Below are 20,207 nucleotides of genomic sequence, written 5' to 3'. Positions count from 1 at the left end.
TAAGAAGTACCTTTTAATCTTAAGCAGTAAAAACAGGATTTTACTTATCATGCATAAATAAACTAAAATTTCAACAAGTCATTCAAGTACAGATTGCAGCTGTGAATTCAAGTATTAGGAATTACATTAATATCCCGTATGGAATGCCGCTTGCAATATTCCAAGTTCATCAAAATAAACATGTTGTAATTACAAGTACAAAAATACAACTCGTTCACATACAAAATCAATCAGTTATGAGAGATTCACAAATCCAGCAAAGTAAGAATGGTAACGTGACACCACCTACGGCTGCCACTAGGTCACTATTATAGTTACTTAATTAGTACTGGGTTAATGCAATTATTCCTCTTCTTAATATAAATGTGTCACTATGAACGCGAAAAACAAATTTGTAAGTTAAAAAGCCGCAATTTTGAGCAATGTAGACACGAAATTTCGTTCTGACAGAAAAAAGAATAACGCGCTTTTATCTACTGACAAATTTATTTGTCGGACTATATTCATCAATATGATATGTGGAGTATTAAAATCTGAAATAATTGCATAGAACCGGTTCCTTAATTAGAAGGGGAAGCCATTGAGATCTATGTATAAAATATGAAGTCTGTTAAAATATTCGAAAGCTTAGAATTACTTGCCAGCGCATGTTACCATAACATACTTAAAAACTAAATCCATATAACAACAATACAAATGTCACAAATTTAATGGAGTAAAAACTAAGTCAAAATTAGAGAAATATCTTAATCCAATTCAAGTTTTCTGAATGACCCAGCTGTAGAATGAATATCTTGAGTTATATCATTCTTCTCGAGAGCGTTTACATCTACACACATTTCGTCCAGTGCTAGTAATTCTTCTCTGTGTTTAAGAAGTTTGCGTTTCAACTCTTCAATCATGTCGCGTAGAGGAACCGTGCCGCCATATTCTTTGGGCAAGATAGCGGGATCAACGTGCTTATTCAAGTCTTGGGTGGTGCGGTGGAACTGAAAAAGATACAGAATTATTTATTGAAGAAATTAGCACTGGTAGGTAAATAATATTTTATACGAACTGATCAGTACATAAAGCGACGAATCATGAACTTAAATAATATAACTAAATTATATTCAGAAAGACGTAAAAGGGACAGAATAATAGGAGCAGCTTCCCAGACTAATTTTGAATTTCGCACCTTTACCTACTGACAAAGTTGGCCAACATTACTCTTCAATATACATCAATCGAAAAGTTATACGGACATGTAACTCTGTATTGAATTTGAATTTTTATATTCTGTGGTATCGAAACTTCCATACTATGAAGTCAGCTGCATGTTGTAAGGTTGGCAACATCTCTTTTTGGCAACTATGATTGGTCAAAAAGAGCCAGGAATAATCAAAATGGAAAACATGTGTATAATAAAAAATCGAGTTAATTACATTTTTTTTTTAAGTAATATGATAAAGTAATATTACCATAACACGGTCCTTTAGTTTATCACTGAGCAGCGACACGGCGAATTCGAAGAACTTAGCTCCGTAGTGAGGCACGTTGACAAAGTGAGTACATTTGTGGCGCATCGGTGTAGAATTCTAAAAATTAACACTCTTTATAAGTTTGGGAAAGGAAAAGTAACAATCACAGTGTTTTTATCTATTAATAATTCTTATGATGATATAATAAGTATTAGGAAAAAATCGAGGGCCTCATCAAATCATCACACACCGTAACTTTTGATGTAGATATAGAAATATTTTGATACCCTAAAGGCTTTATATGCTGTCAGCACTTGTTCTCCTGATACCGTACAGTTTCACTTGTTTATGCAAGATGCTTGCATCCCAGTAGTATTCCTCATTTAAAAGCCCTACCCAATAACCCTTGACAATGTACCAACTTATGTACCTATGAAAGCAATAAATGATTACTGATTACAATACAATACAAAATACGAATACTCTTTATTGCACACCTTGATAAAATAAAATACAACAATACAAAATAAAGAAGCAACACGAACAAAGGTAAACAACAGGCGGTCTTGTCGCTAAAGAGCGATGTCTTCCAGACAACCTTAAGGATGAATGCAATAGAATTATATTCGTGATAAAAGTAATAATAAACAGACGAAGTTTTTACCAAAAATTGATGATCAATGTCAGTTGTTTTTCGTAGAGTAGAATAGGGAACTTGACTGTTCTCAAAATAAAATATTTTATACCATGCATGAAATAAAAGCATCAGAAAAACATGGACAGAAGTTATTTTTAAATCCAATTTCTATTTAATAAGTCAGGTAGAAATATATAAAGTAACTGAATTGACCGTTACGTCACTCAATTCGATTTCATATTAATTCCATATTAAAAAGTTCAAATTCGTTTTGACAGTTCTTAAAAAGAAGCTGATTTGACTAGGAGGCAAGTAGCCTATAGTATCGATCGATGCATCGATGAGGTTCAGAAAGACCTGTACCTACTGAGTGGCGTGGCCAAGATCCTCTTCGGATCGCTGACCCAGCACACTAAGTAATTAAGAATAGTTGAAGAAGAGTAGAATTAGATAGAATACCTGGATACAGTTGAGCATAGTTCTAACATCGTTGAAGGACCATAGACTAACGTGCGGCATCTGCATGCCTGCCTCGTCATTCACGTGGGTGTAGCCGAGCAGTTGGCTTCTTGGCTCGTCCAGTAGCATTTCTACTATCATGGAGTGAACGCGCGCCATCACGCAGCTATCGTAGACGTGGGGATCGAAGCGGCCTGAAGAACAAAAGTGTCATATAAGATATTATATTTCAAAAACACCCGTTTTTTCGAGGTACGTAACTCCGCTGTGTCAGTGAGCCAGGCGCATAACTTCACACACACCCTTTGGTCGTAAATCTTTCGGAGAAAGTTTCTAGACGTTCAGTTGGAGCGCTCACCGGATAAATAATGAAAATTAATATTAAACACTCATAGTACAAGCTTTGCTTAGTTTGGGGCTAAGTTGATCTGTGTAAGGTGTCCCCAATAAAAAAAAATTGCTAAAGGTTTTTGAGACGAATTAAATGCTGACTGGCAACATCAGTTTGCTATATTTATTTATCGGTGACATAAAAACTGAAGTGAAGGAGTAGACCCATTTAAATCTTACCCATGCACGACAACACCACTGTTCTGCCCTCCGCATCCCTCTTCGGCAGCTTAACCAACCCAGCGTCAATCACAGCTGCTATCTTAGGGTCCAAGGGGTCTAGCTTCTGGAACCAGTGGGGATGAACCTCGAACAGTCTTAAGGACATTCAGGAGGACTGCTATCTTAGGGTGCAAGGGGTCTAGCTTCTGGAACCAGTGGGATGAACCTCGAACAGTTTTAAAAGGACATTCAGGAGGACTGCTATCTTAGGGTGCAAGGGATCTAGCATCTGGAACCAGTGGGATGAACCTCGAACAGTCTTAAGGACATTCAGGAGGACTTACACTTGCCTTGTCTGCCTTAGATGCATAATTGTGTGGTGGTGGAGAAGATTTACATTTTACCCATACAAGATAACACCACTCTCCTGCCCTCCGCATCTCTCTTCGGCAGCGGAACCAAGTACCCAGCGTCAATTACAGCTGCTATCTTAGAGTCCAAGGGGTCTCTTCTGGAACCAGTGGGGATGAACCTCGAACTGTCTAGGGCAATTTAGGAGAACTTGCCTAAAGAACCATGTTCATTTTACCTGGATGTAGGAAGATCTGGATAAGAAGTTCAGATCTGATAGACTAAAGACGCTTTAAGTCTTACCCATGCAAGATAACACCACTCTTCTGCCTTCAGAATCCCTCTTCGGCAGCGGAACCAAGTATCCAGCATCAATAACAGCCGCTATCTTAGGGTCCAAGGGGTCTAGCTTCTGGAACCAGTGGGGGTGGACCTGACGCAGCGTGAGGTAGCGTTCCAGCATGGAGCAGGCTTGTGGGATGGAATACTTCTTGGTGCGGAGGAAACGGAGGAGGAATGGTGCGTCTGAAAATGAAAGATGACAACTTTAGCGATGAAGTACAAACTTGTACAAAGTATCTTGACAGACATCCGATGAAGGCATGGAGTAGGTTAGCTTTAGGTTGGTTGGTTGATTCCTTGAGAATTTTTGGGGGAACTTGGTTATCACGATCAGAGAGGACGCCACTTAGAATATTCTGAACTTCTTTACATGAGTTGGTTGGGTTTCCCAAGAGTATGTAAATTTTGAGGTCACCACTCCAAGTAACCAGTTGGGCTAAGTGATGTAGATAAAACCAAAGTTACTTTTTTCCTTACACCTCTACGGGTGCTTTATGCGACTTGTTGACTCTTTAAGAACATATAACTCTTTAAACCAGTTGTCCAGAAATTAACATACCTGTCCTAGACTTCTTGATGGCCGGATGCTTCTCTATAAAATGCCTCATTTGCGCCAAAGCATGCTCCCTAATTGCCGGTTCTTCTCTCATCTCCAATCTCGCCCTCTCCCTCAGTTCTACGGGCAGCTCTCCTGTCTCTCTCTCTTTCGCTTCGAGGATCGCCATTCGCTCATCGTCGGTCAGTCGGGGGGACTCGGCTATTTCCGCCTTCGGTTCGTGTTCACGCCGCGATTCTGGTTGAAGGACTGATGTCGCCATTTTGGTTCTGAAACAATAGGAGGTACACGTTAAAATTGATTGAATTTCATAAATATTGAGTTTTGAGTAGAATAATTGAAGGTAAAACACAATTGTTATAAAGAGACAAAAAGTAGCCTATGTCACTCTCCATCCCTTCAACTATCTCCACTTAAATAATCACGTCAATTCATCGCTCCGTTTTGCCGTGAAAGACGGACAAACAAACATACACACACACACACACTTTCCCATTTATAATATTAAGTATGGATTAATCGGTCACAAATCAAAATCCATAAGATACCACACGGTTATGGTACGACAGCCATATGATTGCAGATGCAGATGCTGCAATGTGAGTAAAGTACTTATCGCATTTATAACCCTGAGTACATAAACATTATACCCGGACAGAATTATATGACTATTTCATATACCCATCACGTTTCATACAAAGCATCGCATCATACGATTAATCCCCTGCGATTAAAGCCCTTTAGTCCTACTGTCACTTGAAACGTCCATTGCGACATAGAACATGTTGACCCGCTTGCCGTTGTACCAACCATAGAGGAACCAACATTAAAATATAACTTATTCACTCCTTAGAATAAATTTAAAAGTGGAAAATGTCTGCCTTGGGTGAGACTTGAACTCACGGCCTCTGGATCGATACTCCAGCGCTCTGCCAACTGAGCCACCAAGACTTCAACCAAAACCAAGCGAAATTTTCCACTACTAAGGTCAATGGGACCCGTAGCGACATCTACCGTAAGAGTGTTAAACTTCTTAAACGGCAACCGGAGTTTCAAGTCATATTGGAAATTCACCAGTTACGATGCGCTACCATGCTAAATTTTTAACTTCTGATTAGCAGAAACGTCTGCAATCGATGCCACTAGGCTTAGAATAAATTTAAAAGTGGAAAATGTCTGCCTTGGTCCCATTGACCTTAGTAGTGGAAAATTTCGCTGGCTTGGTTGAAGTCTTGGTGGCTCAGTTGGCAGAGCGCTGGAGTATCGATCCAGAGGCCGTGAGTTCAAGTCTCACCCAAGGCAGACATTTTCCACTTTTAAATTTATTCTAAGCCTAGTGGCATCGATTGCAGACGTTTCTGCTAATCAGAAGTTAAAAATTTATTCACTCCTTGATTCAAAGTCCCGAATAGTCAAACTATGTCAACGGTATTTCATGCGCCACAAAGACAAATTTAACATGAACCCGAGAGTCATATAACTACTATGAATAATCAACGAGTATGTTACACTGGTCCGTGTTTTTGACTTGACCAATGAGATTTCAGATATGATGATTGCCACATGTTAAGCAAACACTTGAGTAATGACTAATTTATAATGTTAACTAAGAAAAACAACTGGGGAAAATGTGCCGTAGAGCTGATTGAGTTCCAAAAAGCGTTAAAAGGCTTACTACCTACTTAATAAAAGGTCGTTAGAAATCGGCGTCGATATGAAAAAGAGATAAATACTATATTTAGCTAAATTTGACTCACTGATAGCTTTAATTATAATACTAATAAGTCTTTAATGTATGGCCATGAAATAGATTTCTAATTCATACAATTATCTATCTTTATCTGTTTTCCTATATCTATGCCTGGTAAGGCCTCTCCAAACGTCACCGATAATAGCATACCATTTGCTGCAGAGTCTGTATAAACCGTAATTTTTTTTTTAACTAAAAGCGAAGTCCCACCGTAACAAAACACAAGCCATGCCTAATTAATTAAAGCGTTGATGTCTTTTGTTCTATTGTTTAGTTTTATAGATACCCCACCTAAGCCCCACCCGATTAATCGAATTCATTTTGGAAGGTGATTTTTATATACTACATCGGTGGCAAACAAAGATACGGCCAACTTGTTGGTAAACAGACTCCCTAGACTAATGTAGACGCCCGCCACTGCAGAGGTGTTACATGCGCGCAAACCTCATTGAGGTCTGGGAACATTGGTCACTGGCTGACAAAATTTGGCCTAAAAAGTTTTTATTCACGAATAGAAAAAAATGAACAACTCGAAATTCGAATCTAAATGGAACGACTGACTAGGTTAAGTTCAAGTAGCACATTTACTTTTTATTTCACGTACAGAATTTGCATCACAATGTCTCGTGCGCCGTGCGCGGTTGCTAAAACGTGCCACAAAGGTAGCTCACGTGTGTATTGTGTGTTGTAAATATTCATTTTATTTCTTAAATAACGCGGTACAAAAGTCTAGAAAAATATAAAATTTAGTCCAGTTTTTGAAAAGTGTTAAAATAATATTATTGTGTAAAAACGTAAAAGTTACACAAACTGTAAAAAAATGTGAGAGTGATCGATTCATCGCGCCTACTTTTTTCAAATTTGCCCCCAATTTCAACTGACAAACTTGACTTTTTACCACGCACAGAAAAATCGTTTTTATCATTATCGCAGTATTAAATTAAGATAAGAGGTAGGTACTTAAGTAAAGACACTTAGGGCCACTTGCACCAACGAAAATGGTGGGTTAACCCGAGGGTTAACCCACCATTTTATATGGAATTTGACAGATGACAATGCACTAACCCTGAGTTAAGTGGTTGGTGCAAGTGGGCCTGAGAGATACATTCGTGCTAATGTTATTCAAAGAATTCGTTTAGATTTCTTACCCGCCTAGCCAAAGTGCCAATCGTTGACGCTACGTAACGCAGTCTGGCTCTGTCGCACCACTATAAAAGAGTGATAGGGAGAGATAGCTACGATTAATAAGCGAAAGCGATTGTGATGTGACGTTGGCTATTTAGACTCATAATTTTAATTGAAGTAGAAAATACAGTAATAACCGGATGTAAGAAGATGTAGCATTCGTTAACGTAACGTGACGGAAGAGCTGGCAATGTATCTGCATTGCGAGGAAATGTCGCCAGGAAATATTTGTAAATTTGTATAAAATGCCTTAAGAACCAAGAAAGAAGTTTTATGCATATTACACAGACCAACCCCTATAGACATGAATTATAAGACGACTCGCGGTTGCCAGCCTTCCTAGTATTTGCACTGATATAAGCGCGGGCGCTCGCCGTGCCCGTTCAGTTGCGACCAAGTAGCAGATCCGCAAAGAGCGCGTGTTTTACGCAAAAAAAAAATTGAAAAAGGGCATTTGATGCTTAAAAATGTCCACCTGTGGTGTGAAATGGTGTGGAAAAACCACAAGAAAGTCAAATTTAAAAACAGACGGAATTACATTTCACAGGTAAGTCATATTTATAATTTATTCCGAGTCAGCATAGGTCAACTTACACTGGCCACTAGAAGTAGTTGACGCGACAGTCATACTCTGTCCCTTTTCATCAAATTAAAAATGCAATGTGCTATTCCTTTCTTACGAAGCACGTGTATCGTAGTGATGTGACAATGTTGATTTTGTTTATTACCGTGACCTCGTGTTTTGTTTTAACAACGTTTTACCGGATTTGTTTACGCAATAAGTAGAGATGAAAATTATAATTTCTACCAATATAATATTTTCCGATGTTTGTTAGAGTAGTCAGTACGTACTAAGTAGTAAGTAGTAATTTGTAGAATGTGTAGTTTTTTTTATTTAGGTAGTTGGTTTGTAGTTTATGGTTGGTTGGTTAGTAGGTAAACAAGTAGTTTAATTCTTAGTTTTTATTATAGTTTATTTCGTAAGTAGGTAGTAGTTTTGCTAAAGCTGAAACAATCAAGACTTGGAACCGGTTAAAAACGGTTTATTTCGATTTTACTCCGATCTTTCTAAAGAAGGCGAACGTTATGAGAACTTTATATTAACCGAAATAAACCGGTTTATTCGACGAGCGGCGGCGACCTTTTTGTTTGGTTTGAACAGTAATTACCTATCATGCTGTGGAATAAACCGGTTTATTTTGTTCTAAACCGGTTAATCGAACGATACCTTTATGAAAGCGTTCCCCTAAAACCGGTTTAAAAATAGCGGTTTTTCGAGCGGAAACGAAATTTTAACTAACGAAATTAGTTTTGCCGCAAGTACATGATAACGGTTTGAAAATTTTACCGGTATCCGAGCCCTGGAAACAATCATCAAAACATGGACAGTGTTTTTAAATGCAGGTTTTTTGACTCAGTGACGCCCATGCGAGTCCACTGGTGGGCCCGATGATGAACTCCAAGGCAGTACGAGAATCGATAAATGTTATGTTGGCTTTTTAGGATCATCTTAGTGAGCAGTTAGGTTCAATCTCATAAGATAGGCCTGATGATGAACTTGGAGGAAGTGCGAGGGAACTCGGAGTTGGCTTGAGGTAATGATATGATGTGTTGGCTTTATAGAATCCTCTTGGTGAGCAGTTGGGTGGAGAATCATAAGATAGGCCTGATGATGAAGTTCGAGGAAGTGCGAGGGAACTCAGAGTTGGCTTGACATAATGATATGTTGTGTTGGCTTTTTAGGATCCTCTTGGTGAGCAGTTGTGTTCAGTACTACAACATGGGCCTCATGATGAACTTGGAGGAAGTGCGAGGGAACTCGGAGTTGGCTTGAGATAAAGATATTTCGTGTTGGCTTTTTAGGATCCTTTTAGTGAGCAGTAGGGTTGAGTGTCATAAGATAGGCCTGATGATAAACTTTAAGGAAGTGCGAGGGAACTAAGACTTGGTTTGACATAATGATATGTTGTGTTGGCTTTTTAGGATTCTCTTGGTGAGCAGTTGGATCCAGTACCACAAGATGGGCCTCATGATGAACTTGGAAGAAGTGCTAGGGAACTTGGTGTTGGCTTGACATAATTATATGATGTGTTGGCTTTTTAGGATCCTCTTGGCGAACAGTTGGGTCCAGTACCACGAGATGGGCCTCATGATGAACTCGGAAGAAGTGCTAGGGAACTCGGTGTTGGCTTGACATAATGATATGTTGTGTTGGCTTTTTAGGATCCTCTTGGTGAGTAGTTGGGTCCAGTACCACAAGATGGGGGTCATGATGAACTCGTAAGAAGTGCTAGGGAACTCGGTGTTGGCTTGACACAATGATATGATGTGTTGGCTTTTTAGAATCGTTTTGGTGAGCAGTTGTATCCAGTACCACAAGGTGGGCCTCATCAGAAACTTGGAGGAAGTGCAAGGGAACTCGAAATTAGTTTCAAATTATGATATGTTGTGTTGTGTAGGCTTTTAGGATCCTTTTGGTGAGGGGTTGAATCCAGTGACACACACTAGTTCCTGGCAGTTGGTACTTATGACGAAGTTAAAAAATGTCAGCAAAATCAAAACTTGTCACAGATAGTCAAAATCTAAATTGTGTTGTAAAGTAATATAATTGCAAAATTATGATTATTTAAAACTAATTGTAACCTTCATTGAATCAATTTTACAGATATAGCAGTAGCATCATATAAAATCTGGAGCAGAATCATATAAAATATTCACCTCGTCACCTCATTCGTAAAAAGTAGGTACTTAGTAAATGCTTTTTATAGAATAAGTATGTATGGTTGTTAATTCAGTATGCATGCAAGGGTGGTTTATGATTGTACGTTTATATATTATTATATTTATATTTGGAGTCTTATGATAAATATATTTCTAATAAGTTGCGTATATTGTCCTATTTATTTATTTATTCGTTTTTTTGCATGTTTAATAGCTTGCATGCGACGTTGGATCTATCTCGCTTTTGCCTTCATATCAGACACAAGTTTCGGAACAATTCTAAGGCTAAATTAAACCTGGAAAACTTAGAATCTTACCGAATTTAATGGTTTTAACGCGAAATGGTCCTGATATTAGGGCAATAGCAGTGAACAGTAGGTTATCCAGTTTGAATAAGCTAGTACTAGTATTGTACCTATAAGTAACAGTACAGAATACTCAGACGTAGGTAACATAAATCAGTGGTATTCCAGATTTCCGAAATCACCGTTAACTAAAACTAAATGGATCGACGCCACGCAACGTGGGGAGTCGTGGTATCCAAGCAATACAAGCGTTATTTGCTCAAGACACTTTACTGCTGATTGCTTTCACCAAATAACAAATAATCGCAAACGGAGACGTCTATTGGAGTCTGCAGTACCAACCTTATATTTGCCAGTTTTGGTAAGCCGGTCTTATTTTAGCATAACCAAAGGTTATGTTGTTCTAAGTTACATACATTGTCGGTTATTTATGAGACTCTACTATCATTAATAATAACTTGGAAATTAACCTTTTGGTATTTTTTTTAATTTAGCATCTTCAGCCTGATAATGTAATTTTTAACCGCCTTCCAAATCTCAAAGGAAGGGGTTATCAAGTCGTCTGTATGTTTTTTTTTTTAATGTTTGTTCCTCGATATCTCCGTCGTTACTAGACCGATTTTGAAAATTTTTTTTTTGATTGAATGTATATGCATACAGATATCACTTTAAATTTAATTCGCAAAAAAGAATTCATCATTTTCATACATAATAAATAAATTTATTAGTGTCAGAGACCCTTAAGATTAACATTCAAGTTAGTGTCAAGTGTTCGACGGCGCATGTCAAAACAAATAACATTAATAATTGGTAAAGGCTATCACACACGTGTTCAGTAATCATATTTATTTTTTTAATAACTCGATAACCCTAAGTTTTGAGAAGCTCGTTTCTTAGAGAAAGTAATTGTATTTGATCTAAAGAACCTTCCCTTAAAGTAAGCAGAATTCAATAAAAACAGGGTGTCTGTATATATACTAGATGATTTAATAGTACATTACGATACTAGTGCGTAAAAAAGGATGTTACGAACATGATGTCTGATTTCAGTATTAAAGCTCTCATTACTTTTATCTTTAAAAGATTTCATATGAAATACCAAGTAAAATGTATGTACCTTTTTATAGTATGCATTGTTATTAATAATAACTAACAATAATTTCTGGTAAAATAATTCAACCAAAACCGGTCAACATAAATTACGGTAACAAGCATGTCCCATCCTTATGCAACAGTGCTCCCGCCCACCGTCCTTGAAACGACCAATCGCAGCGCGCTAACATATCACCCCGCCCGAGCCTCGCGCTTCAAGTTTTGGCGATTTGTACCGGGAACAAAATTAGCCATACTGGCACTCTATAGGAGGTTCTCTGTGGCATATTATTAGTTTCTGTATGTGTTTCTTCGTGTATAAATAAAAAATCATGTATTGTATTACATTACTTAGGTACTTAAGTGTAGAGTATTCGCGACATTTATAGAATTGTCACCAACGCGATGCCTTAGGAATATCAATGTAAAGATTAACTTTTCCTCAGGTGGAATAATAACATAAATTGAATTGAAACCGGTTAAGCGTGAATCGGCTTTAAGAGAATTATATAGACTCTACTCATAGACCTCATAGTGTAGGGTGATGTAGGTCAGTAAATCAGGGTACCTAGCCAACGTCACAATTGTTAACGAAGCGTAAGAGATTGTGATGTTGGCTAGTACCCAGGTTGTCACGATGATGGAGCGGTGTAATGGAGTCAGAAATTGAAACCGGTTAAGCGTGAATCGGCTTTAAGAGAATTATATAGACTCTACTCATAGACCTCATAGTGTAGGGTGATGTAGGTCAGTAAATCAGGGTACCTAGCCAACGTCACAATTGGTAACGAAGCGTAAGAGATCGTGATGTTGGCTAGTACCCAGGTTGTCACGATGATGGAGCGGTGTAATGGAGTCAGAAACGCGCATGAATCAGTTCTGGCGTTGCAGGCGTCCATTGGTTACGGTATCTGCTTACAATCAAGCGGTCAGTATGTTCGTTTGCCTCTGACTGTACCGACGACATAGTATAAAAAATATCTAGACATTGCATTATCAATTTATCACATCGATAACAGTGTTATTATTTTTAATAAATAAACACAAGAGTTTAATTATTATTCTATAGATCTAATCACACTTAATAAAACAATTTGAATTCACCCAGCGCGCTTCTTACCTTAGGTTTGACGTCATTGTATCACTTTCCGAAGCATTTTAGACTTTATAGCGTCACTAATAATGGCTTTTTTTAAATAAAATAATAATAATCTTGGTGCATTAAGAATATGAAAATGTTGTTAAGATTGATTTTAAGATAAGAGTTTCCTGGCATTTAAGTGTTTACAATTTAATATAGGCTTCTTTGTTTTAACGGATACCGATTTTTTAAAGCCTATTGTTTTTAATTGTAGCTTTAAAAATATATAAACAATCTACGATTAAGAGATAGTAATCACAGAAAAAAAAATCAACCCAAGTTTCACATTACGTACTGGCAAAAAAACATCACCACACAAATAAAATAAAAAAACTTCTATCCTGCCAGCATTACACTAAGTCTACTTTGTCTATGCGAAAAGCACATCCCGCCATTTTGTAGGGTAAACGCGCCAGTAGCGGGCACGTCGGTATAGCCCGGCGGTCCGTCCCGACTGTGGGTAACGGTCGCTCCCGAAATATTGCGACACTGACTTTATAAGTAGAGTATTGCCCTTAGCAAGTATTTGTACGAGATTTTGGAGTTTGATGACCTGCGAGTTGTGAATCTTGGACGCTGTACAGTGTACGGGATACCCAATGTAATAATTGAAAATATATAATATATATATTGAAGTAAAATATCGAGGAATACGAGTTAGTACATACTTACATATACATACTTCTGTCCTTTTATTTTAACCTGTTTTTATGTATAAAAAAATTACGAAAATGCATCATCAATTTCGCTTCCATCATTTAGGATGTAAAATAAGTCCAAATGAAAATTTTTTGCTTAAATCGTAATCGTGCTCTGGAGTTTCATGCATACATAAGCATCGGAAACTGCTTACCATCAGGGCCATATGAATATTCAGCACCAAATAATTATAATAATATAATGGCGTAGGCGAGAAGCTGGCAAGTGGCAACCTGTCACTGCAATGGCACAATTTCGATTTCTATCAACCCCTTTTTGCCAAGAGTGGCACTGAAAGTTTAGAAGTTCATGTGCTCTGCCTACCCCTTTATGGAATGCAGGCGTGATTATATGTTATGCTATATTAAAGAATTATAAAAAGAAAAATAGTTTGAGTGTCTGTACTCTGAAGTATTCTTTAGAATACAATACCGTCCCGGTTGATGGTAGTGGACGTTTGCAACTTCTGTCGATCAATATCAAAAATAACTGTCATTTGGACACCAAATTATCATTGATAATTTATCAATATCACACTAGTCTGCTGGGCAGAAGTGTTAACACTAACACTACGCTAACTCAATAAACAAGGACCAAATCTGTATTATGAATATTAAGCAGAAATTATCGTTGAGGTCAATAGCTCCGTCGGTCTAGTAGATTAGGGTTGACTCGTAACATGTAATACTTATGTAACTAGTGAATAACATAGTCACGCTATCGGCATAATGTAACCCGATCGTTGATATAAAAACGGTTATGTAAAGAGATGGCTTCCCTGTGAAACAATCATGTATAATAAGATACATATCTTATCAAGACATATGGTCAGTATTAGCGAAAACCGGTATATAAAATTGATTTTGATGAAATTCCGTATTAGGGCAAAAACTTTCGTACCTATTTTAGATAAGTCAAAAAGGAAGAGTTTTATTCATGCTGTAACGACAATTTTCGCCTATTTAAACTTATGTGTATAAACATAAAATTTAAAGGTAATTCAATTAAAGGTTTATTAGCTTGCCCAACGGGCATATGGATTCAATAAAGCAATTTTTTTTAACGTAGTTCTATAGGTAGTACACCACGCCAAGACTCTACCACTACTACTAAATCTCGTTTGGCTGTGTCTACTACTACTAAATCTCATTTGGCTGTGACGATTATTTCCATCATATACCATACCATGGTAAACGCCTTAAGTATCCCAATGACCCCGAGAATGAAGGTTACATTTTATAAAAACTGATCTTCAGGTATATTAAAGGTACAAAAATAGCGCGTTAAGGTTATGGGAAGTCATGATTATCCTCTGTTTGACTATACGTATAAAAAACCGGCCAAGAGCGTGTCGGGCCACGCTCAGTGTAGGGTTCCGTAGTTTTCCGTATTTTTCTCAAAAACTACTGAACCCATCAAGTTAAAAACAATTTTCCTAGAAAGTCCTTATAAAGTTCTACTTTTGTGATTTTTTTCATATTTTTTAAACTTATGGTTCAAAAGTTAGAGGGGGGGGGACGCACTTTTTTTTTCCTTTAGGAGCGATTATTTCCGAAAATATTAATATTATCAAAAAACGATCTTTGCAAACCCTTATTCATTTTTAAATACCTATCCAACAATATATCACATGTTGGGGTTGGAATGAAAAAAAATATCAGCCCCCACTTTACATGTAGGGGGGGTACCCTAATAAAACATATTTTTCCATTTTTTATTTTTGCACTTTGTCGGCGTGATTGATATACATATTGGTACCAAATTTCAGCTTTCTAGTGCTAACGGTTACTGAGATTATCCGCGGACGGACGGACGGACGGACGGACGGACGGACGGATGGACGGACGGACAGACAGACATGGCGAAACTATAAGGGTTCCTAGTTGACTACGGAACCCTAAAAAGGTTATAAAATGTGAGTAAGCTATATGGTCAATATTTGCGTTTGGTTTTGACATGTGATTGTCAATTGGTATTGGTGCCTAGAGTGTGGCTAATGAAATATTGCCCCAACTTTTGGCGGGAAATTCAAAAAATACTAGGGCTGGTCACACTTGGTATAGTAGGAGCCCTAGATTTTTTGAATTTCCCGCCAAAAGTTGGGGCAATATTTCATTAGCCACACTCTAATTGAAGTATGTATGTAAATACTAATGAAAATTAATTTTTATTAGCCATCGACTAAGACTTTTTCTAAAGGTAGGTATAATAACTACCTGCAAAGATGCTGTGTACATAAACGATGATGAAAATAATAGGTGTTTAGAACTTTAGATAAACTAGTAGGTACTTAGTAGGTATTTTTAAATACATACTAAGTGGTCGAACGATATGATAGTGGAACAAAAAAATTCATATCTTTGTTTAAATCTTCATTACTTTAAAACTCTTAACTCCAATGTTTAATTACATAATTACCGTGTAACTTGATTTCCTTAATTATTTACGCACAGACCTACGTCATTTCACATTTAGATGACATATGAAATATTATAAAAGATCCCCGTTCTCCTAAATTAATGTTTAATTAAATATAAATTAAACAATCATAATTATACACAAGACGGTAGCAAAAAAAACAACTTGTTAAGGTACTGTTATGCACGTGGCCGAAAAGTGGCCACGGTCGATGCACCCGGTTGCACCGTTACTCCCGAATTGCGAGTCATTGACTGCAGTTGGTGCATCCTTGGGTTCCGTCCTTCATATACTTCATCGTTCACATTTTATTTAATTATACTAGCTACATATTAGTTATTGATGGTGACTTTTTGCATGACACGGAAGTTATAGGTATTAGGTACAGAAGGTCACTGAAAAAGCTTTTAATTCTCAGTTAGGTATAACGTTGAGAGTCGGGATATTTTTTATTAAAAGACTAAACGAACACAGCATGTTTTGACTAACAATAAAATGGACCTAATTTCAGTAGGTAATTCCTAAAAAAATGTAAAAAAATACTTTTACATCATGGAAGATGGAACACCCCATCATAATAATAACGAAGAATTCTTTACTCGTATCAAGATTAATTTATGATACAAGCTTTTATAGTCTGTCATTTCTAACGAGCTCTTAATTTATTATGACCACGCCTTCGCTCTAGCTAGCAAAGAGTACAATCGTACAATCCCTAATGCTCCGTAGCATATCGTAGTTCTCTCTCTCTCTGATTCTTGTGCTTACCGTGGGTGGTACTCAGTCAATCTGTATAAGATAAGAAGTCCTGTAATATCTTATATCTTTAAACGAGCAATTCTTGTATATTTATTTATTTATATATATATTTATTTACACTGACGATCTCGGAAACCACTCTAACGATTTCGCAGAAATTTGTTATGTGGGGGTTTTTGGGGGTGAAAAATCGGTCTAACTTATCCTTAGGTCCCGGAAAACGCGAATTTTCGAGTTTTCATGCGTTTTTCTTCGCGCGCCATCTCGTGTGCAGTAGTTGTACTGTTAAAACAGAATTCTTTCGGTCGATGTAAGTACTATTTATTGCAAACACTAGATGGCGACACAGGTCAAGGCTAAAACGAATAGAAAATACACTATTTGAGTTTTTGTGGCGAAATGCGCTCCATCTCGTGTGGAGTAGTTGTGTTGTTAAGGCTGAGAATTCTTTCGCTCGATGTAGGTACTATTCATTTTTGAACTAGATGGCGAGTTGGCGACACATGTCAAGGATACGAAACAGAACCGAGCGAAGCTCGGTTGCCCAGATATTGGGTATTTATTTATTCTATTGTCACTAGTTTTAAACATGGAAAATATATTTCGATTAGTTGAAAGCAGGGATGTAACGGAGCTCTGCTTCTGCTTCCGTTTCTGCGGAACTTCCGTTTTGTTTTACACATCCGCTTCTGTTCCGGTTCTGTTATTTTTCAAACGGAAGTTATAGCGGATGTCGGAACCTAGCGCGACGGTGGGACATGAGCGTACATCAAAGACCAACAGGTCTATACCTGTCATTCGCTCATCTCTCCGCTTGCCACGTGCTGCGATACTAAACATCAATCGCTTCATTCCATTGTGCGCCAATATTTGTCCTGTCCACCTAGTTAGTAGCGAGTGAACAACTATTCAGTGGTGCAGGGCTTATCTACGATCCCCTTAGAAGCAAACTGCCGGGAGATAAAGCTGCTAAGCTTTTGTTTATTAAATACAGTTTACTTCTTTTATAATCACTCCATTTAATTTAAAAATTTAATTGTGTGCTAACAATTACACATATAATTTTTACTGGTTAGTTTTGGATTGTATTATACTACCTACGAGTAAGTTTTCTTTTCGTTTCTAAAACCTTTTACGGCATAATAAAGGTTTAAAAGGATTCTTATGTGATTTTTAGTGATTACCTAAACAACTGAACATCTTAAAGTTCAAGGTGATTTAAATTTTTGGATTGTAATGAATGATATACTTAAGATAAAATATCAGGTAACTTTTCTTTTCGTTTTTAAAACCTAAGTGGGCCTAAAGGCTGATTACAAACTGCTGATTACAGGCTGAACAGTAAACACCTAAAAGTTCTAGGTAATTTAAGTAGTTTTGGTTTATGTTATACCTATGTGGTATTTTTTTATTTCGTTTTTAACATCTATAACTTCCGCTTCTGGTTCCGGTTCCGCTTCTGCTTCCGTTAAACTAAATTCAAAACTTCCGCTTCTGCTTCCGGTTCCGTTAAAACCACATCCGTTACATCCCTGGTTGAAAGTGTCCCAAGTCAAAATGGCCCCAGTGTAAGGTGCACTTAATTCAAACTTCATTTTAATCGAAAATGGGGAAGTGGTTAAAATGTACCTTGTCAGATTTAACAACAAACATACAGACAAGGGCATGTGAAACTAAAAGCTGAAAAATAATTATAAAACTTGAAAATACAGCCAAAAATACTTCCGCACGGGCCCTTGACTTTATAAAATGTATCTACAGAGATACAATGTAGTTATAGGTAAGTACTTTAAAATGTAAGTATCTACAGAGATACAATGTAGGTATAGGTAAGTACTTTGTTTTTTTTTGCCGGTCAAACTGGACTGGTCACTTCCGTGAGACACACGGGGCGACTTTATTTTGGACCGGTCCCAGTGTGTGTGTGGATTGAGTGAGCACCTTCCGAAAATAAAAAAAAATATGCTGATCATTTAGTAAAAGTTCTAAAACAATTGTAAAACGAATCTCTGAATTTGTAAAAAGATAAATCAAAAGATACAGCCATTAACATGTGCTCACTCAGTTCTCACAAACTACCAACGAAAACAGTGAATATATTCATTTAACATATAATATTTATATACTAACATTTAGTAAAAAATAGGCCAACCTACCTCTATAAATATTAGATCACCTAGTGACGTATTAAATTTTTTACAAATAGTTTCTTATGCTCACTCAATCCACACACTTTTGAAAAGCCGAATTTTGATGAAAAACATAAGATTTAGACCGCTATTATATGTGTATAGTTTAGTAAAAGTGAAATGGGAATTTGTAAAATACAAAACGAACCACTAACGTGTCAGGTTTTTTTATAATAAATTTTTGTAAGTGCTCACTCAGTCCACACGTTTTGAGAAAGTTAAAAATGTAAATATCTTACGATTTGTAGCACCTAAGACACTCGAAAGTACTTCAACATTTAGTAAAAATTTTTACTAAATATCCACCATCTAATATTTTATATTCGTTGTCTGGTTTTAAAGATATTCAGACATAACTTTTCTCATACAAATGTATCAAGTAGGGAGACCACACTATGTCGGCTCCTGATTTTCCCCACCTTCCCATTGTCATATTGAGATTGGGGAGTTTCGTTCAATTTTGATAATAGTTCACCGGATTTGTAAGTGGGAGCGAGAAAAGAATAACTATTTCTCGCTCCCACTTACAAATCCGGTACGCTCATCTGTTAGCGCGATTAGATTACCAGGTTCTGGTTTCTTACTAGTGAAGTATTATTTTCTTTGTTTCTTACCAATTATCATTCATGTCCTTTTTAATGCATGCATGTCGATATGGTTATTATCCTGACGTCGATAAAAATTACACAATACACATCATCACTAGGCCAAGAACATAACCTAAAAACAGTTTGCAGATGGATAATTAATATGGTATTAGTTTAATATTATCAAAATTGAACGAACGAAACTCCCCAATCTCAATATGACAATGGGAAGGTGGGGAAAATCAGGAGCCGACATAGTGTAGTCACCCTACTTGATACATTTGTATGAGAAAAGTTATGTCTGAATATCTTTAAAACCAGACAACGAATATAAAATATTAGATGGTGGATATTTAGTAAAAATTTTTACTAAATGTTGAAGTACTTTCGAGTGTCTTAGGTGCTACAAATCGTAAGATATTTACATTTTTAACTTTCTCAAAACGTGTGGACTGAGTGAGCACTTACAAAAATTTATTATAAAAAAACCTGACACGTTAGTGGTTCGTTTTGTATTTTACAAATTCCCATTTCACTTTTACTAAACTATACACATATAATAGCGGTCTAAATCTTATGTTTTTCATCAAAATTCGGCTTTTCAAAAGTGTGTGGATTGAGTGAGCATAAGAAACTATTTGTAAAAAATTTAATACGTCACTAGGTGATCTAATATTTATAGAGGTAGGTTGGCCTATTTTTTACTAAATGTTAGTATATAAATATTATATGTTAAATGAATATATTCACTGTTTTCGTTGGTAGTTTGTGAGAACTGAGTGAGCACATGTTAATGGCTGTATCTTTTGATTTATCTTTTTACAAATTCAGAGATTCGTTTTACAATTGTTTTAGAACTTTTACTAAATGATCAGCATATTTTTTTTTATTTTCGGAAGGTGCTCACTCAATCCACACACACACCCGGTCCCAAGTCACAGTTTTGTTACTTCAGCAAAAGGGTTTTTTACTTTTATAATAACTGTAATGCAAAATTATATATT

General features: G+C 36.8%; 1 protein-coding gene across 2 annotated transcripts in view; it reads right to left on the bottom strand.

Moving 5' to 3' along the window:
- The window catches only part of LOC125237933 (clavesin-2-like), a 30,840-nt gene continuing 10,633 nt past the window's right edge, over positions 1-20,207 (bottom strand). Inside the window, exons 1-6 of one of the 2 annotated variants that reach the window (XM_048145175.1) lie at positions 12,531-12,953; positions 4,361-4,626; positions 3,763-3,984; positions 2,557-2,750; positions 1,461-1,577; positions 1-989 (exon numbers count right to left, since the gene is read on the bottom strand). In XM_048145175.1, coding sequence (XP_048001132.1) covers positions 747-989; positions 1,461-1,577; positions 2,557-2,750; positions 3,763-3,984; positions 4,361-4,626; positions 12,531-12,547 — 1,059 coding nt within the window. In that variant the 5' untranslated portion in view covers positions 12,548-12,953 and the 3' untranslated portion in view covers positions 1-746. Of the gene's footprint in view, positions 990-1,460; positions 1,578-2,556; positions 2,751-3,762; positions 3,985-4,360; positions 4,627-12,530; positions 12,954-20,207 lie in introns of those variants that run through there. The other variant, XM_048145176.1, reaches the window with a different exon arrangement.

Source organism: Leguminivora glycinivorella, chromosome 22 (genome assembly GCF_023078275.1).
Source record: "Leguminivora glycinivorella isolate SPB_JAAS2020 chromosome 22, LegGlyc_1.1, whole genome shotgun sequence".
NCBI classification, from domain to species: Eukaryota; Metazoa; Arthropoda; class Insecta; order Lepidoptera; family Tortricidae; genus Leguminivora; species Leguminivora glycinivorella.
The sequence above is the reverse complement of the archived record's forward strand: the minus strand, read 5'-3'. Positions and strand labels throughout refer to the sequence as shown.